At 32.9% G+C, this 26797-nt stretch overlaps 2 protein-coding genes across 2 annotated transcripts; one reads left to right on the plus strand and one right to left on the minus strand.

Annotated features, from left to right (window-relative positions):
• Positions 1–112: 112 nt before the first annotated feature.
• Positions 113–9556, minus strand: LOC149897349 (NEDD8 ultimate buster 1-like). Its single transcript, XM_090116847.1, has 13 exons — positions 9353–9556; positions 8963–9219; positions 8451–8551; positions 8049–8170; positions 6886–7043; positions 5020–5216; positions 4357–4481; positions 3643–3806; positions 2977–3145; positions 2349–2423; positions 1424–1547; positions 995–1067; positions 113–239 (listed from the first exon to the last, which is right to left on the minus strand). Exons 1-13 carry the CDS (start codon positions 9476–9478, stop codon positions 113–115), a joined length of 1818 nt encoding a protein of 605 aa, XP_089972973.1. The 5' UTR covers positions 9479–9556.
• A 1294-nt stretch (positions 9557–10850) lies between these two features.
• On the plus strand, positions 10851–11854 carry LOC149897350 (uncharacterized). Its single transcript, XM_090116745.1, has 3 exons — positions 10851–10885; positions 10969–11145; positions 11671–11854. Exons 1-3 carry the CDS (start codon positions 10861–10863, stop codon positions 11793–11795), a joined length of 327 nt encoding a protein of 108 aa, XP_089972871.1. The 5' UTR covers positions 10851–10860; the 3' UTR covers positions 11796–11854.
• The last annotated feature ends 14943 nt before the right edge of the window (positions 11855–26797 follow it).

Raw genomic sequence — 26797 nt, forward strand, 5'->3', positions numbered from 1 at the left:
ACGTGAGGATTGTGGAATACTTTGTATTTCAAGTAAGTAAAGAATACTTTGTTATACATTAAAAAAAAACTTTTTTTCTATATCCCCCCCCCCTTCTAATACAACTCCCCCTTTACAGCAGCGACTTGTACTGCACAAGATAGTGTTCCTCTTCAGATAAAGTGCTTGTGAGATAATCGTCATCCTCCTGATGGATGCTCTGTCGGAGACGACGTACTGCCATGTCGCGGGCTTTCTTTCTGTTCATACAAATTTTATTTGAATAAATAAATATAAAAATAAAATATAAATATTTCGGACAATTTTCACACACGGCACGATCTAATCCATAATAATAAGTTTTCGCTTGTTTTATTATATTTAAATAAATATTTATATAGATAATTAACACCCAGACACAGAGCAAACATTTATGTTCATCACACAAATATTTGCCCCGGGTGGGAATCGAACCCACGACCTCTGGCTGACTTCCTAGTGACCCTGACTTCCAAGTCAGGATCACTACCAACCAAACACCGAGTCCACTAACACAAGCGGGATCTAGTTCAGCTTGTGTCATGTATTGAGATTGTAACTAAAAAGTTTTGTAAAATGCCATTTTCAAATTGTTACCCGTGTACAAGATTATAAGTGGATTGTTACACACGGTGTATAAGATTATAAGTGGAGTGTTACACACGGTATGTAAGGAGATTCTATTTTTTGTTGTATGGATATCGGGGAAGGGTTAATTGTTTGAGTTCTAATTCAAAACCCAATATGGTATAGATAGAAAAGAGAGCTTTTAAAGACATGGATATATCTTTAAAATGTGAATTCAATGTCGATATAAAAACTAGGAGCAGATACACGTTAGGAAAGCTGTATGTTACTATTAAAATAGTTTAAATTCAAATAAAGTCTTAATTGATTTATAATATGACACACGTGTTGAGAAGATACTTTTTTTTACAAAAATATACATATTTGCATATTATATTGAAAAACTTACTTCCTTAACCTCTCCTCTTTCTTCTGCCGTTTGCGGTTGACGCCAGAGCTGGTCGAAGGGTTCGGGGGTTCAACTGGAAAAACAATTATTGCTTAAATGCATCTGTTACTTTTTATTTTTAACATACGTTACGTTCTCGGACAATAAAGTTTCATTGATACCAATTTTTATTAATGAATACTACACGTCAAGTAGTTTTTGTAATAAATCCCAACAAATGATTTCGTTGTTTCTCGTTATAATAATAAGAAGACAAATAAATATATTCTAAATTTAATACTCACTTAAAATCAAACACAAGACAAGTAAAGATTACAAACATTAAAAAGTTAAAACTGTGTCTTGGAAGTCAGTATATTCCCTATAATTTTAACAGATTAACAATATTGCAATGCTTGTAGATATTAGAACAACTTAATTAATATCTACCTTCCACATTACAAGCGGCGGCAGGGTTCATAGGCATAAGTATGTCGAGTGCAGCGCGCACATCGTTGCCCGTCGAGTGGAGAGCACCCAACGCTTGCTCTAGTGTGAAGCCCATTGATTGTAACTGGAATATTATTTTATATCATATGTTAGATTATAAGTGGAATGTAACACAAGGTATGTATGGTTATAAGTGGATTGTTACACAAGGTATGTAAGGTTATAAGTAGATTGTTACACACGGTATGTACAAGAAATAAAGGATTATAATGTTAGTAATAAGTATTAATGTCATATAGAAAGAGAAAATGGGTTGCAATGTAGCATGAAACAAATAAAAGGAGAAACAATAGCCAGTATATATACTATATAAAATAATGACATAATGCCGCGTCCGCGTTAAAATGTAGAAGCCCTTCTGGCTAACTTTGAGAAACACCACACACAAAAAAAAACGACATAATGCAAGAGCATTCCAAATTATCACCAAAAGATCGTGTGCTAGGCGTTAAAATTATAACTAAAATGTTACACACGATATATAAGATTGTAGGTAGAAGATTACAAGTGTACGGTGTTACGGTATGTAAGATTATAAGTATTGTTATAAAATAATATTGTGATAAAAATAATTATTAACATAAAAGTTAATATAAATAAAATATTGTTATTGTAATTAAATAATTTGTTAATGTACTTAAATAATTCTATATAATTTCGAGAACTGTTGTGAATGCTGTGTACAACTGTTATTGAGAAATGCATAATATTAATGAATTTATAATGTTTATTGTATGAATGTGATATGTATCTATTGTTGGTGTGCCAAATAAATAAATATAAAAATATTGTTACAAATGGAATATAAGATTATAAGTGTTTTAAATGTATGTATGTATAAATGACGTAATTAAATGTTTCTTACCTCATCAACCAGAGCTTGATCAATATTCAACGACGCATAAGATGGCGTCGCATCATCCATGTCACTGTCATCCAACTGAAAAATAATTCTTAATTAATAATTAAACTCTGATAATATCAGGTATGAATTAATATTATATGATATAATAATTTATATTATTCAGTACATTTCAACTTTATCATCTTTTTATAGAAAGCTAAGCAATCGTACAAACACTTTCGCATTTATCATATTCCAAACGAAATTTATTATTTTATTTATTATTAAGTAAAGATGGCGCTTCACAAAAAGTCTACTCGAATAAATTGACCTTTAAAGTGAAACTTCTTTAGCCGCGTTGCGAGTAAAATTTCAAGGTCACGTAATGGCAATACCGTCACGTCATGAACGACGACGATTTTGGTATCTTTGAATCTTGACAAAGAAGTATCACTTTTGACACGTGGTCTGAGCACACACGCTCTTTTTTATAATTTATACTTTGTATTGTTTTACTTTGTATGTTATACTTTGTATGTTAGACTTTGTATGTTATACTGTGTATGTTATACTTTGTATGGCTATACTTTGTATGTTATACTTTGTATTGTTGACTTTGGTTCCTGTTCTCTAGTTCCCGTGGACTCACCAGCTCAGGCTGCTCCTGTATGACGCGCACAGCATCAGCGACGCTGTTGTTGGCGTTGCGCAGCGCCAGCACGGCCAGCTCGCGCGGGAAGCCCATCGCCTGCAGGCTCTCCACCAGCCGCTTGTTTACGGGACTGCCGTCTGCGCACACGCCGAGTAAACGCTGCTCCCTGGAATAAAAAAAATAGTATTTTTAATTTTGAAGTGAAAACTTCTTTAGCGGCGTTGAGCACTTTTTCTGTAATGGGTATAAAATCTTAAACTCGCGTCAGGACACGTGACCTGATCGAATAAGCGTAAGACGGATGGATATCAAACATGCTCAACGTTAATAATCAAGTTTTCACTTCTGCCGGCACTCCCGGAGTGCAACCCGTCTTTTTTATAGATTTTTTTTTGGGTAGAAAAAATCAATCACGATTATAAATTCGATAATCGCTACCTACATCCCTAGAAACATCCGTCAAAAATTGAGAAAGAACATTTTTTAAGAAAACATTTTTTTTTTAATTACTAAAATACAGTAAGCAAATAAGTTGTCTTTTAAAACTCAAGAACTCCTTATCACAACGCAATAACAGTTGTGGTAATTAGGCGAAATTTTTTTCATACAACATATCTAACATTTTGTCCGTATTGGTTATAATGGTCGATGATGTATACACACCTCTCCTCCCTATGCTGTATCCTTGCTCTATCTCTTTGCGCACGTGCGTCATCGAGATGCGCCTGCGCACGCGGCAGGTCCCCCGCGCAGGCTCGCAGCGCACTGCACGCTTGCCCACGGGACCAGCCTAGCTCCATTAGTGTTTGAACTGATGCGTCGTCCACCTAAAATTAAACAAAGATATATAGATCCGGCTCGAAGGACCAGTATACTCAATAGGTCATCAATATATGCAAATAATTTGCATGATTGCATAATTATTTTCACAAAGTAATGACTTTGAGTGAAAATAATAAATACGGAACATAAAAATATAAATATACGGAAGATGAAAATGGAGGATTGTCGCGTAAGAACCACAGGACAGTTTTTTGGAATATATGATATACGCAGTTACATATTTTGTAAAATTAAATTATTGTAACACTGACATGATTTAAAAGAGCAACTACGGAGTTTCTTGCCGGTTCTTCTCGTAAATGTTAAAAATATTATGTAATGACGATTCAAAAGTAGAAGAAATATAATTGAATAAATATTTTTGAGTTTGAGTTCAAAGAGCGTGTGTGCCGAGCACACGTATCAGAAGTGAAACTTCTTTGACAAGATACCAAAATCGTCGCCTTACTCTATGATGTGACGGTATTGCTATGACGCGACCTTGAAATTTTACTCTCAACACGCCTAAAGAAGTTTTACTTCAAAAATACTCACTCGCAAGTCTGTGAGTTCCTTCTCCGCTTTGAGGAGTAGTTCAGCAGCGCGATCTCTCTTGTTCTGGTGATACGCCACAATGCCTTGCAGAAGATACAGCCGCATGAACAAGACACGCTCATTTGCTAAAAATAATACATTATCAGATGGAGGATATTTCCTTCCCTGAAAAGTGAACTGAATGTTTTTAATCATTAATCTAATCATGGACAAAAAGTGCTTTTACTTTTTGTAAATTTGACTTAAATACATACATATAAAGTTGTTTCTATTTTTGTCTAAATTTACCAGATAGCTTCAAAGCTTAGGCTATAAAAAATTAACACTTTGGCAATTTTTTGTGAATGTATCTTATAGTTATGCTTATTTTTGAATTACTCAATAATTAACTGTAACCACTACATAGTATAAAACAAAGTCGCTTTCTCTGTCCCTATGTCCCTTTGTATGCTTAAATCTTTAAAACTACGCAACGGATTTGGATGCGGTTTATTTTAATAGATAGAGTGATTCAAAAGGAAGGTTTTAGTACATAATTTATTAGGTTAAGCGGGCGAAGCCGCGGGCGATAAGCTAGTTAATTTATAAATAGTTAACTACATTCATAAATTCCATTCCATTAAAATCTCTTCGCTATCAGATCAAAACCATTTTCTATCTCACCATCAGTCCCCTTCAACTCGATAAGCCTTCTATGGTCCTCTCCATATGTGGCCTTGAAAGACACTTCAGCTTTGGCCAGCCGTTCTGCTGCATCATTGGCCGCTTGCAGGCTCTGCAGACAGAGGTAGCACCACGCTATGTCGAGTTGGAGTACTGCGTAATTGTCCACCGTGTTCAGAATTTGGGCACGGCACTCGCTAGAAAGAAATATGTTGATGGGTAAAAATATATAGGAAACTTTATTTCAAGAATTTTTTTTTAGAAAATTATTATTTAAAAATCGATTTATAAGGAATAACATTCGCCGCACAAAGCTGGAAACACACACATTACTAAATTTCACTCATAAAGTATTAAAATGTTCGAACTACAAAATTTCGCACAGCACAATGTCTGAGTATAACAGTTGTATGATAAAGGACATACCTGCAGTTAACACTTTTCCTCTTAGGGCTGATTTTTCAATCCTTGGTTAAAACTTATTCGTCGAATAATGTATAAAACTACCATTTTAAAAACGTATTCTAATTGTCCGTATTTGACAGTTTACGTGACATTTTAATATTATCGTGTAATATTTTATTGGACGGATAAGTTTTCGGAGGAGTATAATCTCGGAGGAGTATAATCTGCCATTATGCTTGGCGTTTGTGGACTATGAAAAAGCCTTTGATTCGATCGAGACTTGGGCCGTATTGAGGTCTCTTCAGCGTTGCCGCATTGACTATCGGTATATCGAAGTGTTGAGAAGCTTGTATGAAAACGCCACTATGTCAGTCCGGGTTCAGGAGCATTGCACAAAGGCAATTCCTCTGCAGCGCGGGGTCAGACAAGGAGATGTAATTTCTCCGAAACTGTTTACCGCTGCTTTGGAAGACGTCTTCAAGCTCCTGGATTGGCAAGGATTTGGCATCAATGTTAATGGCGAGTACATCACTCACCTTCGATTTGCGGACGATATCGTAGTCATGGCAGAATCCCTGGAAGACCTCAATACAATGCTCGGTGACCTCTACAGAGTTTCACAACAAGTGGGCCTTAGCATGAACATGGACAAGACGAAAATCATGTCAAATGTCCATGTTGTGCCCACTCCGGTATCAGTTGGAAACTCTATTCTCGAAATTGTTGACGAATACGTTTACCTGGGACAAACCGTCCAATTAGGTAAGTCCAATTTCGGGAAAGAGGTCAATCGTCGAATCCGACTCGGCTGGGCAGCGTTCGGGAAACTACGCAACATCTTTTCGTCCAAAATCCCTCAGTGCCTGAAGACGAAAGTCTTCGAGCAGTGTGTGTTACCAGTGTTGACATACGGATCTGAGACGTGGTCCCTAACCGCGGGTATTGTGCACAAGCTCCGCGTCGCTCAACGAGCTATGGAAAGGGCTATGCTCGGGGTTTCTTTGCGTGATCGAATCAGAAATGAGGAGATCCGCAAAAGAACTAAAGTCACCGACATAGCCCACCGTATTAGTACGTTGAAGTGGCGTTGGGCCGGGCATATAGCCCGCAGAACCGATGGCCGTTGGGGCAAAAAGGTTCTCGAATGGCGACCGCGTACAGGACGTCGCAGTGTGGGACGGCCTTCAACGAGGTGGACAGACGACCTGATCAAAGTGGCGGGGAGCCGCTGGAGTCAGGCCGCTGGTGATCGGTCGTTATGGAAATCTTTGGGGGAGGCCTATGTCCTGCAGTGGACGTCTTAAAAGGCTGGAACGGATAAGTTTTAACCAAGCATTGAAAAATCAACCCTTATTTCTTTATACTTGAATTTTGATATTTTATAAAATAGTAAATACCATTGCTTTACACAAATAAACAAAATGCAAAAAATCCATTCAATGTAGAATAAAATTATAATACCACAACTGCCGATCAGCTTCCAGCAGTAACACCAATGCTAATGAATAGTCTCGTTTCTTGATACAAGTGCGGCCTCTCTCGTGCAGCGCCAGGCCCACGAAGAGAGACCTACGTTCTGATTTTGGTAGATCTATCGACTTTCCTGTTTGGTCTTCTAGCTGTTAAACGAAATAAATTTAAGGATTAGTAATTTGTTCTTTTTAAAGGGCTATCAGATAATTATCGATTTAATATTAGTTTTATTTTGTTTCCACTAGGCTATTTATTTCCACGATAAAGTTTTAGGAATTTTAGACTATAAAAATAATAATAATATACATAATACTGTTTTGAAATTTTTTGTTTAAATTAACACAAATAATTACTATAAAAGATAGTTTTAATAGTTTCCTTATTACAAGACAAGTCAATAACTGCGTTAAAAACAACCGACTTCAAACTTGCGCTTGTAACATTTACAAATACAGACAAAAATGCTCATAAAATAAAAACTAGGCCCAGCCTATCCGAATAAAATTTTTATGGGACCAACTCGACACCATCCCGCATCGAACAAAAAAAGAATCACGTAAATCGGTTCAGAAACCACGGAGTAATCGGTGTACATACATAAAAAAAAAAAAAAACATACCGGCCGAATTGATAACCTCCTCCTTTTTTTTGAAGTCGGTTAAAAATAAAAAGAATCTTAATATGTACATAATACCTTGAAATATTTTGTGTATGATGATCAGTTGCCAGGAAATAAAAATACTATAAATGGTCATTAAACTATACATAACTTACGTAATACATTAATAGATTAGAAATTTGTAGTTTAATATAGCCATTGGGTACATTATTGAGCCAATATTTATATTCTTTCGTCAGATTTTTACACAGATTATTATTTTATTTCTAAAATTTTTTTTGGAGCTTTTCCCGCTATAAAAAGACAATCCTTATTTGAATCATCAACATAATAAGCAGTTCATTTTTAAACTGGTTGTTACCATTTTACAAGAGATGGTGGATGATAGCAAACCCTTAGATAAATAAATTTATAAATAAAATCAATACAAATACACAATCAAATTTTGAGACATGGGGACATTCATTTGAGACATCACCATAAAATTACAACTCACTATAGTTTAAATGAGCATTAAAAATTAATAACTTACGTTCATATATTCATCCTCCTCGATGAGCTCATCCATACACTCGGACAGAAGTGTGGCGTCTTCCAAAGTGCCCTTCACCTGCATGTACATATCATCTTCTTTTCTTGCTTCCTCGGGGGTTTCTGTAATACGCAACAAGTTTTATTTTAAGTAATAAAAGAAAACTTGGGAAGGAAAAGCGCTTCTGTGTGATTTACTAGCTGATCTGGAGAATAGGCTGTGTAATTCTCTATTGTACATACTTTTAAATGTTTTAATAAATAGTAACATAGATAAGCAATAAGTTTTATTAAATTAAAATTTACAGATTTGCTAAAACAAGGGATTTGTATGAATAATTTTACAATAAAAATTCAACAAATATACAAGTTGAACTAATTAAAAATATTCATTATTTCTTACCTGTCATTATCAGCGCCATCAGTTGTATCCCATTCTTGACGCCTTGTTCTTCTAAACGTAAGTCAGGTTTGATTAGCTTGCCGTTGAATATTAATTTCAATCTGCAATAAAAGCAATTTGATGCATAGCTGTCTTGCAAACAAAGGGTGATTTATATCAAACTTTTAGTTGAATTCAACTTAACCCATTGACCACCGAGCGCCCCGATCGGGGCGCGACACAATAGATTATCTATTGTGTCTGTGATTCCGGGGACTGATGGATTAAGCGATAATAACATACTCATCAAAATGACTATTTTTAATTCATTTAAAATTGTATCAAAATGATAATTAAACTTATAAAATTTGGTAAAAACTTTTATCACAGAAAATTGTTATATTAAATAAGTAAAGATCTTGCTTTGTATGGCTGAAAAGGAACAACTCAAATCGGAAAGAGGCTATTTTTTATTATATCCAAGGCAAAAAATGCAGAGCTTAGGCGAGCTACTAGTAAGGAAAAAACTGTACTTTGCAGGTTCGATGCCCAGAACAGCAGCAACAGTGTCAACCAGCTCCGATCCCATCACATCGAGCTTCTTCATAACTTTAATCATTCCCTTGTCACCCTTTCCAGTTGCTTTTACCCTAAGGGTAGCACAACCAGTCTCCTTATACTCCTCATTTGCTTTGGACCTCTCTACCGAGTGCTGTTGTAACTCTAGGAGCCCTTTACGGATGATACTCTCGTCCAATGATAGTTCAGAAGCCAGTTTGCTTGATAGCTCCTAAAATTTTCATATAAGAATAAAATTTTTAAGCATTGACAATATTTGCAGCATTGAATAACAATGATCTATTTTTCAATTGATATATGATAGTCATATGTAAATTGGAAACAATAGAAAGAAAGCTACAGACCTGAAAGCTTTGTGAAATTTCTCCATCAACCGAAATGTACGGCGGCTCCCAAAGCTTGATTTTGCCATCGTTAAGTTTGGCCCGCAGTTTTATCAACAAATCCTCGTGCTCCAGATTTGCTTCCATTGTAGTCTTGTTTACGTCTTGGAAAGATATAATACGGGAGATGAGTTGCAAAATATCAAAATATTATTTTTCATTCACAACAAAGTACAAATCAATAAAATTTCGGCTTATTACTGCCAATGTCACTGTCAAGTGTCAGGACTCAGGACGAAAGATTTTTTTTTCTTTTATATGTGGCAATGGGCAATGTCTTTTTGCCAGTGTCAACTTAAAAATAAAACGGGTGCACACTGTTAAACATCTTACTTTCCTTTGTGCTTTCCTTTATACTTTAAAATAAAATTTGCTAGTACTATACTATAAGATTTAATCATTCGATTCAATTCAACAATTACTCTATAACTAAGAAATGTACCTTTTTATTTCCATAATTCTATAAAAAAAGATTATTGCAGCAATATTTTCCTTTATTTTTATTATGAATGTAGCATAATCCTTCTTCAGGCTGATTATCATAAAACCTGCAATTACATTAAGCTTTTTATATTCTAATAAGCTGAAGATTACTTTGGTCGCTGCCTTTATATACATTTTTTTAAATTGTAGCGAACGGAAAAAGTCTTTAGATAAAATCTTACTCACCGCAAAATATGGTAAATTGTACAGGTACTAACATAAAAAATATGTTCTGCAAAACGAGTAGCATTGCGTGAGAAATTATTAAAGTCTAGTGATACTAGTTAATGTAAATGAGATATTCTAAGGCTTTTATTGGCTAAGTTCAATGGCAAGAATAGCTGGTACGGTCACACGTAATATTATAATATGTAATACATAAGTACATGAATTCATAATATCTACCCGATTTTAATCGTTAGATACCTACTTAATAATACTGTTCCCGTAGGAATGTACACTCGCGTGCCAAAATATTTTGTAAACTTAGTTTACAACTCCAATAAATTATTGCTTAAAATTTTTACAGCTCTTACACGACATCGAAATGTTTTATTAATTGTGTAAAGTTTTATGTATGTTGTGTAGGTACTCATAATATCAACTATGATTTCCTATATTCTCACTTCTACTCACAAGCTAGGTATTCTATTCGTCAGAGTATAATGTACGTAATGTTGTCAGCTGTGGTTGTCAGAGTGTGCTAAGTGCTTATCATAGATAAATAATATTATCTGACATAGGTAGGTACTGAAAGTACCAGCTAAGTAGTAAGTAGTGCTACCTAGTTCTTACTGTAGCTAAAGCTCTCTTAGGAAAATAAACATATTATTATGATTAAAATTATTACTAACTACGTTATTACCTCTTTATTTAATATGCGATGCCATTAATTTCACGCACCTTATTTTTATTAGCTAATTATAAAACTGTAATAAAACAGCTCATTTATTTATACATACCTATGGTGGAATTGTATACAAAAAATGATGAGCGCTGCGATAATTTCAAGTAAGTATCTCCTATTTTAAACAAAACTTTAAACAATTTTCTTACTAAGTATACCCATATCAATTTTCTATCTCACGTTACAGCATTTTTTATATTTCTTCAAATGAGCCAATCATACATTTTGTTAACTGCAAACATGGATGACATCCAGGAGCTCGCGCAGCAGCTGTCCAGGTCACCCGTGGCTGAAGACCTGCATCGCATCTGGAGACGGGCCTCGCAGCAGTTCCAGCAGGAGTTGAGGAGACCATCGCGACAACGTAATACCTATTAGTTTATAAGTAAAACATAAAGAAATAGACATAATAGGTACACTTCTATAATATTATGGCGAAGAATAAAGTAACTTGGGCTGGGAATGAATTTGAAAAATCGGTTGAGTAGTTTTTAAGTTTATCGTTTGTAAAAATCCTTATTTTTATCGAATAAAAACCTAATTTATTTTGTTACTAGCTGCGCTCTGCGATTTCACCCGCGTGGCTCCGCTTCTGTTGGTCTTAGCGTGATGATATAGCCTATAGCCTTCCTCTATAAATGGGCTATCCAACACCCAAATAATTTTTCAAATCGGATCAGTAGTTCCTGAGATTAGCACATTCAAACAAACAAACAAACTCTTCAGCTATATTATTATTAGTCTGTGATATTAGTATAGATTTATGTATAATTGTGTAAAGCAAAACTATAAGTAGGTGCCTATTTCATTAAATAATACATAGTGTAGTTTACAATTAATATCAATATAAAAAAAAAGAACTACTGATTTATTTACTTCTTCATTTTAGGCGTCAGACACAGAAACAGCGAGTACGACGGTCGTCGATCTAACGTCGACGACGAATTGGTCGCATGGGCGAAAAATGCCAGCGTCTATTTAAAAACTTTCAAGCGGATGTTGGATAAAATGTAATAGCAATTTTGAAGCACTATTTTTGTCATAAAATTCATAATTGATTAAATTACAGACAATTTAAATCATTAGTTTTACTTGCAATCCTGTAACTGTAGGTATTTTACCAATTTATGTAGATACCTACAAAAGCTAAAAAATAAAAATATTTTGGACAGACATTTCCATAACCTCTCTATGTGGGAACAATTGAAATAGGCCAGGACAAATTTAGTTCTTGTTAGGTCATCTTAATGTATACAGAATGAAAGAAAGGCGAATATTTTTTATTAAAATATATTATTTATTGGAAACTTTTCACATTATTAGGTAGGTACCTATACTTACTTACACAATTATGTTTAATAACTATCGGATTAACTAGGTATTATAGTATAATAACATTATATTTGATCAAATCTAGTTGGTATTATGAGATTCGTGGTGAATTCCTGGAATCACCGTTTGTACAATATTGAATTATACAAGTGAATTAAATGCTATTGAATCTATGGACCTTAATGAATAAGAAAGAATACGTCATGTCATATAAACTTTATCTATTTTATGCTATAGACTTCATCACACGTCCTACACAGTAGAATGATGTAGAAAAGGCTTACTCTACTCTTTCTCCTCTACTCGACTTTCAATATTTTCCGGCATGTTAATAATTTATGATTTGTTTATTCTTTCATTTTGGCTCTAAAAATAGCATACAAAATAGCCTATCCTTCTGTGAGTAGTAGATTGTAATTCTATATTTTGTCTGTAATATAATACATGTTGACAAAACACAAACAAAACTATTAAAAAAGTAAGTTTATCCATTGTTGAGTTTTTGTTCTGAAAGTTAGTTTTAGTTCAGATTAGACGGCATTATGTGGAAGTTATTCCAGGATTGTGAAGTTTTATAATGTGATATCTGGTCTCTGGAGATTATTATTTAGAATATAGATACCTATAATAACACAGTGTTATTAATTATATCAGTTAAATAATGCATTTTAAGCCCAATTTTTGTCGCACGATATCTTTGTCTAAACAATAATGCAAGAACAATAATTGATGAAATTATGCCACTTGAAGCTAAAAGCGTGAATTTTATAAAACAAAACAATTAATATGTAAGTAACTCTAACAACTATATTACAAGTTGTGTTTTAGCATAAGAAATCCACCTTTTTCAAAAATTTTCAAAATTTATTTGTGGTTATTTTCGGTTATTTTGATAAAACAACGAAATATAGGTACTCTTTAGAATGTTGAGCTTTAACACATAGGTACTTATAACAAATTAGCTTTCCGCCCGCGGCTTCGCCCGCGTTTTCAAAGAAAAACCCGTTCCCGTAGGATTTCCGGGATAAAACCTATCCTATGTCCTTTCTCGGGTATCAAAATATCTCTATACCAAATTTCATGCAAATTGGTTCAGTAGTTAAGGCGTGATTGAGTAACAGACAGACAGACAGAGTTACTTTCGCATTTATAATAATAGTATGGATAAAAATAATCATATTTGCTATGTTTGTAAAAATTAGGTTTATTTGAAATAATAAAATTGAACAAAGACTGTGTAAACAGTCACGTGAAATTGGAGGTTAAATTTTATTAGAAATTCGATTTATAAAGCACTAGCTTTCCACCCCCAGCTTCGCCCGCGCAGTCAAAGAAAAACCCGCAAAGTTCCCGTTCCCGTGGGATTTCCGGGATAAAACCTATCCTATTTCCCGGGTTAAAAAGTAGCCTATGTCCTTTCTCGGGTATCAAAATATCTCTATACCAAATTTCATGCAAATTGGTTCAGTAGTTAAGGCGTGATTGAGTAACAGACAGACAGACAGAGTTACTTTCGCATTTATAATATTAGTATGGATTTCTCTCATCTGCAGGATTTTTATTTGTAATAAAATGGAAACGTCTATAAACATAGTTTTTACTGCATTTCATATTATGATTGATTCGATTATAGCCTCGTTACTGCTTTGTAAGAAAACAAAGTCTACACGTCTTTTTGTTTTCATTTGAGTGTTTTGAACTGGAAGCGTGATGTCTTGTGATAGTAAAATACAATTTTATATTTGAGTCGGTTTACATTTTTACGTATATTTTATGGTAGGTATATGACGCCAACTCCGAGTTTGCTTTAGTACTGACATACTTTTAAAATTAAAAACATTATTGGGGATGGGGAATTGAACAAAAGAGACTGGAGAATGTATTTTATAGCGGTATGGCGGTATGATTATGAAACAACACGAACTGTGACCTACTTAGGTATAATGTAATATCCTTAATTAATTTACATGTTTGTTTGTAACAAATGGATTCTATACTTATTCCTGGATTACTTTTGAAATTCATTTACCAATGTTTCCATTTACCTATATTATTCCTGAGTGATAAACGCTTTTTTTATATTATCAGGTATTATAGTAGGTACAATGTACATACTAACATGCTTAAACTATACGTGCCTATACCTAGTTAAATACTAGATATACATATATATATACTAGTTACATAGATAATATAAATGATAAAATATATACCGGATATTACTGTTCCGATATAGAATATACTACTGCGATAAATATTTTTGATCGCAAAGGCAAAATTCAAAAAGGGTGAAATATAGGGCGGAAATTTGTATTGGAAAAGGCTGTCACGCGGTAACGAGTGCAAGCGAGCGAAAAGCAACCTCACATCATATATTTTAAAATATAAAGATAAAATATGTCTCGTTTAGAGGAATTAAAATACTTCACTATCACTACATAGTATAAAACAAAGTCGCTTTCTCTGTCCCTATGTCCCTTTGTATGCTTAAATCTTTAAAACTACGCTACGGATTTTGATGCGGTTTTTTTAATAGATAGAGTGATTCAAGAGGAAGGTTTTAGTATATAATATACTAGGTTTTAAACAAAGCGGGCGAAGCCGCGGGCGGTAAGCTAGTATACTAATAAATTAATAATATACAGCTGAAAATTTGTTTGATTGTATTGAACTAATCCTATACAATTATTTGTAATAAACATGATTAAAAGATTAAGTATATATTAACACAAAAATAATCCATTATTTATATATGTATGTAAAGTGTTTATTAAAAGTAATATTTTTGTTCCAATTGAGATGAAATTTCCACTAGGTTCTCATAAGTTAAAGTACCTACGTAAATGTAGAGCAAGTTTGATAACATTCCTTTTTTTTGTTTCTAAGTTGGTAGGTATATGACTTAAAACTTTAAGTCTAAGGTCAAATAATTTTATGATCACTTTAACATTTTTTAATTCTAACCTTTACCATTAATGCCACACACATAGTGGTTGAAAATATATCATCTAAGAAACAAATTCCAGATATAATTTCTACGCTATTCGAGAGTCGAAACCTCCAAATTTAATTACGTGAAATTTACGCAAAAGATTTATTTTAAGCCGTAAATCACTTGTAACGAAATTATGGAATATTATATCATAATCCTATTCGTAATAGTTAAGTGAATGAATTATTGCAATGAAATGTATTATTTATGTGCAGATTATTCAGCTTATTACCCTTTCAAAGATTATCTTGAAGATAAGAATGTGTAGAATGGATCAACTAGAGGTAATAAGACATTTAATGAATTTTAAACCAAATTGTAATCCAAACCAAATATTTTAAAATTGTAATTTATAACTTTTCTCAGTGGAAACAATTGAAAGAACGTCATTTAAAGGTTAACACGAGAGAGTTATGTAAAAACGCTGACTAGGTATTCTTTCGAGCAACAACTGTACTGAACCGATTCTTCTATTTTTTGTGCAGACTCTACAGAACTAACTGTTTTTGGCGCTAAATAATAAGACATTCGATTTGATTAGATCCGGGGAAATGCATATATGCTAAGGAAAAGTTTCCGAGATTCGAGATAACGTCGTAGATAGGTAACTCCTATAAATAAGCCTCTTACCTCGAAATAAAAAGGTTATATAAAACCTAATCTCGTCAATTTGGCAAAGACCTAACAAGATCTATGTCATAACCATGCGTGAGATCTAGTTAAGACAAGCAGTACTATGTCCAAAGTTAGATAAGGTCTGGTAATAAAGTAGAATTAAAAGCGAGAATCTCAAACAAAATTACCTACATTTATTAACAAACTGAGAGGAACTTAATGCCTTTACCGATAGGAATGAGTTTTGTCCTTTGTGTTAATCGAATTACCATTGTCAGCTTTTGTGCTGCAAGATGTAGATAAGTACTTTAAATTTGAAGACTTAATGGCGCATACAAGTTAAGGGAACTGAAACTTAGTTAAATAGAATCTATATTGATGTTAATTACAAATTCAAGCGGTCATCCGGTCTAAGCTGAAAGTCAGTGATGTTTATAATTAAGTATTTGCTAGCATAAGGTTACTTTTCCACCTATAATGTGCGAGAACGTGTAGCGAGGAATGTGTTTGAAAATAATCAATAGTATCGCTTCAAAAGCTAAACACTTCAAACTTCAAACTAAGAGCTAGCGCGCACGAGCAACTTTGTCTCCGCAACTATTTTGTCTCTCCACCCATGGGCTAGTATGAAAGTGCACGCACGTAGCGACGCAACTCCCCATACAAATTGATGGGAGAGACAAAATAGTTGCGGAGACAAAGTTGCTCGTGCGCGCTAGCTCAAAACACATTTTCGCTACACATATGTACGAGACATTATTAATGTAAAAGCACCCTAAAGCTGATCAATCCTTAAATTCGTTATTATCATACATAATATACAATACCATTGTGATACAAATTGCATCAAAAATGTAAGAAGGGGTTGAAAAAATCGCATATAAGGTGAGGTTAGAGGTGTTTTATAGATAGTAAGTACCTAAGTAACTCAATAGTAATGTGCAATATTTCTTACAGAGCTGCTATGGCTCACGTGTTATTTGTTACGTGCTACAGCGTTGAAGAATGTTTCCCAAGACGAGAATTTGAGGTTTGATTACCATTCATACAATTCTCTTTCTTGGAGAGAAGGTTATATAGGTTATATAGTATGTTATTTTCCTTGCTATACGTGCAATTTGTAGAGCTATTTTTACAAAAGTATCATAGCTATGTAATATATGGTATATGCAAGTAATTAAAATTAATGAAGGTAATAAAAAAAACCTACGGGTCGAATTGAGAACCTCCTCCCTTTTGAAGTCGGTTGAAAATGACAATATCCGATAGCAAAAAACATTACGATAACGCATTCATTTATCTCATAATACTATTAAATATCAATATTTTAATGAACGCTGTATAAAAACGGATTATTATATAATACCAACGCCAATTAAAACAAATGCCGATACCCGTGAAATCGCAGTCATTTAATCATGCAGCCACATAAACCGCATGTAAATTTTTCGTCAAAATTCGTATAAAGAGTATAAACACGGTATAAAAGTCGTTTCCGATGGCGGTATTGGAAAGCACTTCGCAAATAAATAATGTATAAGGTGTTTATGGAAGCGAGCTTTTAGTTGACTCACAGTTTTGGAATTATACACGCTTCAAATGCTGATGCTTTTTGAATTGAAATCTTATGTATTTTGGTATTTCTAAGGCATTACATAGAGTTTAAATTAAATGAACAGTACCTACATAGTTTTCAAAATTTATACTCAACTACAGATCCTACTAATATTATAAATGCGAAAGTTTATGGATGGACGTATGTGTATGTGGGTATGTTTGTTACTCTTTCACGCAAATACTACGGAACCGATTTCAATGATATTTCGCACACATATAGAGGGTTGGATTAACACATAGGATAGGTTTTATCCTGGAAATCCCACTGGAACGGGAACTGTGCGGGTTTTTCTTTGAAAACGCAGGCGAAGCCGCGGGCGGAAAGCTAGTAATTCATAATTGAATTAGGTTTCAATCAAATTACATTGGAATCATCAAATTATGCCATTAACAGTATCAATATAATATCTCTTACATCAACAAGAATCGTAATTCGTGTGTGATTGAAATATCTCAATTAATATTCAATTATTTTAAGGACTCTGATAGAAACAATGGTTTGTTAATTAATTCAGAGTAATCAGGTATATATAGCATTGAAGGGGAAATCCTGTGGCTTCTTTGAAACGGTCTAATGAAACTGGATCATAGTTTAGGTATATCATTTGTAGACTAGATAATTGGATTAGCTTTTGTCTCGAACTTAAGTACTTATTTTAAGTACTTATATATGTACCTACTTATATATACATAACAATGCTTCGTTCTGATAATTGAACATAATAAAAAAGTTATAACAATAAACAGTTATTACAATATAAATATTTTAATACTGTGATATTATTATGTAACAACCATGTACTTATGTATAAATGATAAAATAATATAAATACTAAAGATAAGTAAGATTAATGCAAAAAATACGTTATCTTCAGTTCACTTTGATTGCGTGTGTGTAATGTGTATTTTATTCCAGGCTAAATTTCAGCCAAATCGCTTCAGACATTATAATAAAGAGCAAAAACAATCACTTTCATACAGACTTTTCGATTTTAATATTTGAACGAGTAAACCCAACAATTTATTTGAATAATATACTTATTACATATGTTAATACTGACACTGATCCAGTTGTTTTTGAGTTACAAGTCAACGATTAGTAGACCGGACTCTCAGTGGAGTTTCGTTTACAAAAATTGCGGACCTAAATCTGACTTCTGATATATATTGTATAGATCCCAGACATCCTATAGACAGATGTTGCCAACCAGTTTTGTGGTCCCCCTGCCCGCACCCCGGTAATTAAATATGGCATACAAAGAAAAAAATAAAAATTTCCAAAACATGCAGTGTGGCGTATCAAATGAAAGAACTTATTGAGTAGATCACGAATATATAGCATACTATATACATTTCTTACACTGTCTCTAAGATTTTTTAGAAAATTTACGAAAATGGTCCATTTTTGAGTTAACTTTAAACCACTATAGATTGAAAACTCATGAATATATTTTTTAAATTATTATTTTAAATAATTAACAATAGTCCATTGTTTACGATTCAATATTTCGTACAGTGAAATAGTTGCATGGGGGAGTGGGGGGAGCATTCAAAGATGGCGAGTATATTTTCAAGTTCATATAGTATATAGTTATTTTCATCAAATCCACCACATAGCTCACTTATATTATATTACGAACTATTGAATCATAAACAATGGACTATTGTTAATTATTTAAAATAATAATTTAAAAAATATATTCATGAGTTTTCAATCTATAGTGGTTTAAAGTTAACTCAAAAATGGACCATTTTCGTAAATTTTCTAAAAAATCTTAGAGAAAGTGTAAGAAATGTATATAGTATGCTAAATATATGTATGTATAAAATAAATAAATATATGTATGTATGTATAAATGTATATATATTCGTGATCTACTCAATAAGCTCTTTCATTTGATACCCCACACGGCATGTTTTGGAAATTTTTATTTTTTTCTTTGTATGCCATATTTAATTACCGGGGTGCGGGCAGGGGGACCACAAAACTGGTTGGCAACATCTGTCTATAGGATGTCTGGGATCTATACAATATATATCAGAAGTCAGATTTAGGTCCGCGATTTTTGCAAACGAACATCTCCTTGGAGCCTGCTCTATAGATAACATTGCATAGCATTATCTAATTTGTTTTGAATAAAAAAATACTTTACATTCTTTTGTTTACTTTTAATACAATAAATGAAGGTTTTTCATTACCAAAAGCAAATAAACACTCCTGCAGTAAGCCGACACAACTTCCGAGCCTCGTGAACACAAATACATACATAAATATCTATAAACAACTATAGTACAACGTTTTAACAATTACCACGTCATTCATTAAATTTCCACCAATAATGAAAGCCCAGTTTCAACGCTTTGAAAGTTCTATTTATAATAAATTTCAATCAGCAATGCTTTTCAATAATGTGTAATTCTTTTACACACTTTACGCTCGTTTAAACCAATTAAATGAGCATGTATTGAAATATTAAACAAAAATCGACATTCAAATTTCTTAATATGCTTTTTGCTATTTTTAGCATCTATTATATATATATTTTAAACTAGCTACGCTCTGTGGGTTAAGCTACTTTCATCCCTTATTATTATTATTATTCAACAACCCTTGAGAAGTTGGTTAAAAAAGGCTTTGTTTTTTTATTTTATATATTTGGTTTAGGTATCCGTGAAATACATAAAAAGACAAAGAAGTCAATTGAAATCCGAAAGTCATAATACCTATACAGGATGTTGTTATACTAAGCTCAAAGGAGGTTAAAGTTTTGCATACGCTGAGTACGTAAAAAATACTTATAAAATTCCAGACGCAATTTTTTTTCAAATAGATGAATTCTTAAAACTCTATGTGTACACCTATTACAAGCAACCCGCCCAGCTTTGCCACCAGCTCGTGAGCTATCGTTTATGATTATGTTTTCATAGACAAAAAGCTCACATTAGCAAAGCGGTATATGCCGGCTGCGCGAAGCTAGAGAAGAAAACATGGATTTTCAGGAAAAATTTAACAAACATTTTTTCATGTAATTTTCTTGTTTAAGTATTTTTTACGGGATCAGTGTATGGAAAACCATAATAGTGGGACATTCTGTATAATTCAATTGTTGAATTTTACGTTAAGTTTTTATAGCATATTTAATGCTATAAATATATTTTTTTGAAGCCTAAGATAGTTTAATATTTTTGCCTCTGTTGATGCTTTATCCTGCTTATAATTAGAATTTATTTTACACTCAGGTACATTTCTTTTATGGCGCACTTACTAGAGCTTAAGTCTAGAAAGCCATTCGTTTTATAGCCTGCTTCAAGATCACATAATGAGGTCCACGTTAATGCTTCTTGCCTTGATAGTCATTAATTTATATTGAAGCATTTAATCTTTTTATCTGTTTATTTAATTGAAGTAGAATTAACTAGAAGTAAGAAGAGGTTCGATTGCAACAGGTGGTAGGTATTTATTTTTCTCTATATGAATGAATGAATGAATGAATGAATGAATAAATACTTTATTTGCACCAGAAACAAAATAATAACAAAAACACAGACAATAGAAAAACGTACAAAAAGGCGGCCTTATCGCTAATACAGCGATCTCTTCCAGGCAACCTTAGGTAGGAGAATTACGTCATAATATAATATGACTGTAGTTGAAGGAAATCTTATTCTTATAATCAATACATATAAAAATGAAACCCGTTTTCCTTGGTCACGGCATCACGTGAGAACCGGTGGAGCGATTTCGATAATTCTTTTTTGATTATATTCCTTGAAGTACGAGGATGGTTCTTATGTAGAGAAAACGCAAATATGTACCACGGGCGAAGCCGGGGCGGACCGCTATTAATATATAGTTGTGTCAAAGTCAATACTCATATTTTTTGCAAAAAAACATGGTAACTACTAACTACACATAACAATAGGCACCTACCTATTGTGTCAAAGTCAATAATGATAATATTAAAAAAAATATATTAAAACTACTAACTACACAGTTCTTAAAATATACAAATATTTTCACATGTTTTGCCTGAGTTAACAACCAAATTGTTACGATTAGGCTGGTCAACACAGAGCGAGGAACTGCTAGAGTCAATTGCTACGCGAAGCAGCTCGGTCAGTGTGTGGTCAGTGTGGACGTGGCCTATTCACGAAAGCTATTTTCAGAATAATACGAATATTTCAGGCTCATATTTTAGGCGTTATGTCAAGTGCGTCATAACTTGTTTTACTATAGAATACTTTTCTATCAATTTGAATTTTTCAAAATTCATAGCGCTTTTATCACTCTATGCAAATATACATTGGAATCATCAAACTTACTTGTCTATGTAGTATCTATATTTTTCGATCATTTTTGCTTATGATTTTTCGTAAGAATTATCTAATATATGAACTTCAATCTCAACATTATTATTCATGTAGGTATAATTTTCAGCTTTTTGCCTTTGTTTATTATCAAACTAAAATATCAGTGTTATATCTGTTTTTTTGTAAAAAAATTCTGTACAAAGTCATATCATCTATAATGTATAGCTGTTGCGTTTTGACCTACAAGATAAATATAAAAAATATAACAAGTATCCTAAATACAGATTTCGATATTTGGCTCTTAGCTTGGTTCAGATAAAATAATACTTTATTAGGGTCAGTTAATGGTGTGAGAGACCCAATATGTTATAGAGACAAACTCCGAACCTTTTTATTTATCTGCCTGGTTATAATATCATATTCCGTGATATTGAAAAACAGTACATATTATCTCGTTATTTTTTAATATAACGGCTTCTGTGACTTATCGGGCGTTAAATGAGGTTTTTAATAAAAGTCTTTTTATAAGTAACACATACCTATAGCTAAAGAAACACTACACATTTTTTATTAATTAGACTTTGGACCTAAAAAGGAATAAATAAAACTCATATAAAAATTTAAATATCTTTAATTTAACGTCTGCTGTATATACTACCACAGAAGACTTATTTTATGACATCCGTTTCCAACGCACTGTAAAAAAGAAATTAACCATTAAATGCAGAACCGTCCTTTGTCATTAAAAAATACATTAAATCGTCATTCCCCGGCTTTTTTACCTTCCATTCTACAATCCCATCTCAATCCCATAAAAACATCCAGCAAAGCTAATTTGAATCCCACTCCAAAAACAAACTAATACAGTCCAAGTTCAGTACAGGGTATGGGACCCTCTTAAAACTTATCTATCCCATTCGAATCCCATGTCAATCGCTTGATCCCTACAAGAAATGGTTCCTTACATTTAATTGGAAGCCACAATGACATGAATTTCCTATAATGTGTAAGTTTTAACTACTAAAAGAAAAAATACATTGTGGAAAATAAATTTAAGGGAGTAGAGACATAATTATACGACTCTACTACATCTCTACTATGCGATTTTTATTTATTTTTCGGTCATTTAGAAATTAAATACTTAGCGTATATGTATAGCTATACTAGAGAACTAGATATACAATTCTTAATATTAATCTTAGAATAACTATCTATAATATAAAAATAAATCGCAAAATGTGTCGGTAAGCGCATAACTCGAGAACGGCTGAAGCGATTTCGTCAATTATTTTTTTATAATATTCCTAGACGTACGAGGATGGTTCTTATGCAGAGAAAAATGTACCACGGACGAAGCCGGGCGGACCGCTAGTTAAAATAAATTTACACTCACTTCAGAACTGCATCCTAAGCCAGTACACTGAAAAACGACAAAAATCATCCCGAAAGTTTATTATTATTTCAATTATATTATTTTATAAAAATATTTTTTTTATGATTACCTACTTACATTAGATAAGCACCGTATACCGTCACACTGTAATTAGAACAATTCAACTAAATTAGTATGATCTGTCAATAAATTGCTAATAAATATGCTTCATAACAATTTTTTCAAAATATCTTATGTCTAAAATCTTACCATTGCAGCGCACATTAATCCTTTACACTGAAACAATGTTAAATTGATAAGCAATAAGCACTAATAACATTAACATTTTTAAAACATACATCAAAAGCAAGTATTATTCATATGTTAAGGTAATTCAATCAGTATAATTTTACTACTAAGGTATTGTCAACATTCAACTTATTAATTAATCTTCTCTTATCTTATATATAAAAATGAATCGCAAAATGTGTTGGTAAGCGCATAACTCGAGAACGGCTGAACCGATTTCGATAATTCTTTTTTTATTATATTCCTTAAAGTACGAGGATGGTTTTTATGTAGAGAAAACGTAAACATGTACCACGGGCGAAGCCGGGGCGGACCGCTAGTTGGTAAATATTTATAAGATTCGTTAAAAGGAGATGTTAGATATTAATAAACATTTTAAGGATACAGTTTCATTCATCATTAAATAAGGTTCTTTACAAGCACCTTTTCATGTTTATTTAATTAATCATCTTTACATAAAATAGAAAATAGCTTTTCTAATAAACCGGAAACGTTATTGATATCAAAATCATTATAAGATAATATTGATATTCCTTGCCAAAGAGGTTTTACTTCTAAAGGTTAATGCGAAATATATTTAAATTCGTTCTTTATATAATGTAAATAAAATATTCGATATCCTTATTTATCCCATATATTTATTTAATAACGATCCAAATGTCGACGTTAAAATATAACATGACGTGTTCTCATTTTTCAAACATTACACAGGTGAAAATTCTCTGTAAAATACTTATTATAACGTGTAAGTAAAATGAAGTACAAACAGTTAATTGCTTAAATGCGAAGTCATCAACATATCAACTTGTTACATAATTTCACATGGGTATTCTTCTTTATTTTAACTATAATTACCTATCTTGGCCGCGAAATAAGTCAAAGCTATTACTTGAAACTATTTAGTTATCCATAGTGCTATTACCATAGATAAATAAATTCATTCAATATTAAAGAGTTTAGTAGTTCTAAATTTAAAACTTATATAAAAAATGTACTAGTTCAGAGAGCCTATTACAGTATTAAATATATGGACGATAAAAACCCATGGAGGGTCGTCGCGTTAAAACCACAGGACAGTTCTTTGGCATATTATGATAATATATGATGTTACGCACATGTCACGTAGGTACATTAAATTGTAAAACTGACATGATTAAAAAGAGCAACTATGGAGTTTCTTGCCGGTTGTTCTCCGTAGATACTGCTTTCCGAATCGGTGGTAAATGCAAAAGTGCTTCTAGAAGAAGTCTAATTGAATAAATAAATGTTTGAGTTTTGAGTTTGAATAGATAAAAATATTGTATGTCGAATACTTACCGTGGCCTTACAATTTTCTCCTATACACTGAAATAATCATAATGGTTACAATATTTTTTGGTTTATATTTTGCATTTTCAAACTTAGCAGTAGATAAATAATTAATAATTATGTTATTGAGATACTGGTTTGATGAAACTATTTCTATATAAAACTTATCAAAATTGGCTCTTCCGCTTTGAAATTGCAACGTCTATATGTTTAGCATATTAGTAATGCCCCATCCACACGCTGGCTGTTTGTGACAAACATTTATTACGTTTTAACCATGGACGTAAAAAAAAAAGACGGACGCCGTATTACGAACAAACAACGTGAAGCCACCATAGTAAGCTAGCGATCGTGTAAAGACAATAAACACGCACACACTCTCACCATAGTAAGCTAGTCGGCCGCCATTACGTCGTGAACTACCGACTGATCAACTGCGTCACTGTTTCACAAAAAATATTTAAAATGCCGTCTTGCGTGGTTAAATGGTGTCGCAACAGTACAATTATAAATAACAAAACACAAGGGATTACATTCCACAGGGAAGCAAGTTATTTCTTTTATGTTTTAATGACAAAATTATTACGGCAAAATTTATAGAAAAAAATACAGCCGCCATTGTCATCAGGACAGCTGTTGCCATGGCAACATGGCACACACACATGGATGTTTCGCCGCCATTACTAGGCTTCACTCAATGTTTAGGCGATATATCGTCCGTCTTTTTTTATACGTCCATGGTTTTAATATTAAACGTTAAACAATTATTAACCTCCGTCAATAATGTTTTAGAAATTGAAGTCGTTATTAAATGTTAATGGAGAGTTTTAATTATACCTATAGGTATTTATTCTATGAATAATTAATTCTATAACTTAACAATATATTCTATGAATAATTCACAACAAAGATGTATTAAAATTGTGGTTTTAATAATACTTACTAAAACAGAGCACGAATCGTCAAAACACTGCAATATAAAACAATGCGTTTAATTAGACTATAAAATTTAATTACTGTATGATTTAACTTAAATGGCTTGTATGCAAATAATATGGATTATTTTTCCGACCCAAATATCGACCAATAGAATTGCACCATTCGACGTCACGTGGTACAACCTACATGGTATTATACTGATATTTTTTTGAAAATGTTCTCTGGTAGTTGACGTCAATTTAACAGGTTGAATTCAATTGTGAAATTATTGGCCGACATTTGGGACGGAAAAATAATCCCCCGAATACCACACGAGCTTCAAAATTATCTGGCTCTTGTGGTATTATAAGTGATAATAATAACAATCTATTTTCAAATTTGAAAATGAGAGACGTGGTCAAATGCACGTAGTAAAATTAGCCAAAAATTTTCACCTGTCTTACCTGAGCGCCCGCCCCGTCCACCACTCTGGGCTTAGTGACTCCTCATCTCATGTATAGTAGGTATAGGGGAATTAACACACAAAAATCCAGGTCTGGTCAAATACATATAGGTATTCGCGCTAGCTCTCTAATAGTAATGCAAACGTCTATTCAATCAAGCCTATCTACGCTCATGAGCAACACAATAAAACAATCTTAAAAAATAACACAAATAAATACACAATTTATTATATAAACAATTACATAATCTTCTTATATATAAAAATGAATCGCAAAATGTGTTGGTAAGCGCATAACTCGAGAACGGCTAAACCAATTTCGATAATTCTTTTTTTATTATATTCCTTGAAGTACGAGGATGGTTCTTATGTAGAGAAAACGTAAATATGTACCACGGGCGAAGCCGGGGCGGACCGCTAGTAGTAAATAAATATGTCAGGATGTAGTGGATTATTTTATATATGAAGCTCATATTGAATTATTATAAACCTATATAATTTATGAGTATTGGTAATAGATATTGCAGGCCCGGTAAGGATTACCAAAACTACCCTTCTGGTCAGGCAGCGTTCCCCATATAAATTTCCGACCCCAATTTCAATCCCTTTAAGATTTATTTTCTCAACAATAAGTCCCCTTTGTCAGTCTACAACGGTTAATCTGACTTTGCTTAATTTATTCCTTAAATTTAAATACTAGCTGATCCACGAAATATCGTCTATTCTTTAAAGGAATATTTTCCGCGCTTTTGCAAAATCTTTCATTTCTGTAGTGCAGC

Source organism: Colias eurytheme, chromosome 26 (assembly GCF_061535395.1).
Source record: "Colias eurytheme isolate Ceu_HAF_F1 chromosome 26, ilColEury1 Martin Lab GWU primary, whole genome shotgun sequence".
Classification (NCBI taxonomy): Eukaryota; Metazoa; Arthropoda; class Insecta; order Lepidoptera; family Pieridae; genus Colias; species Colias eurytheme.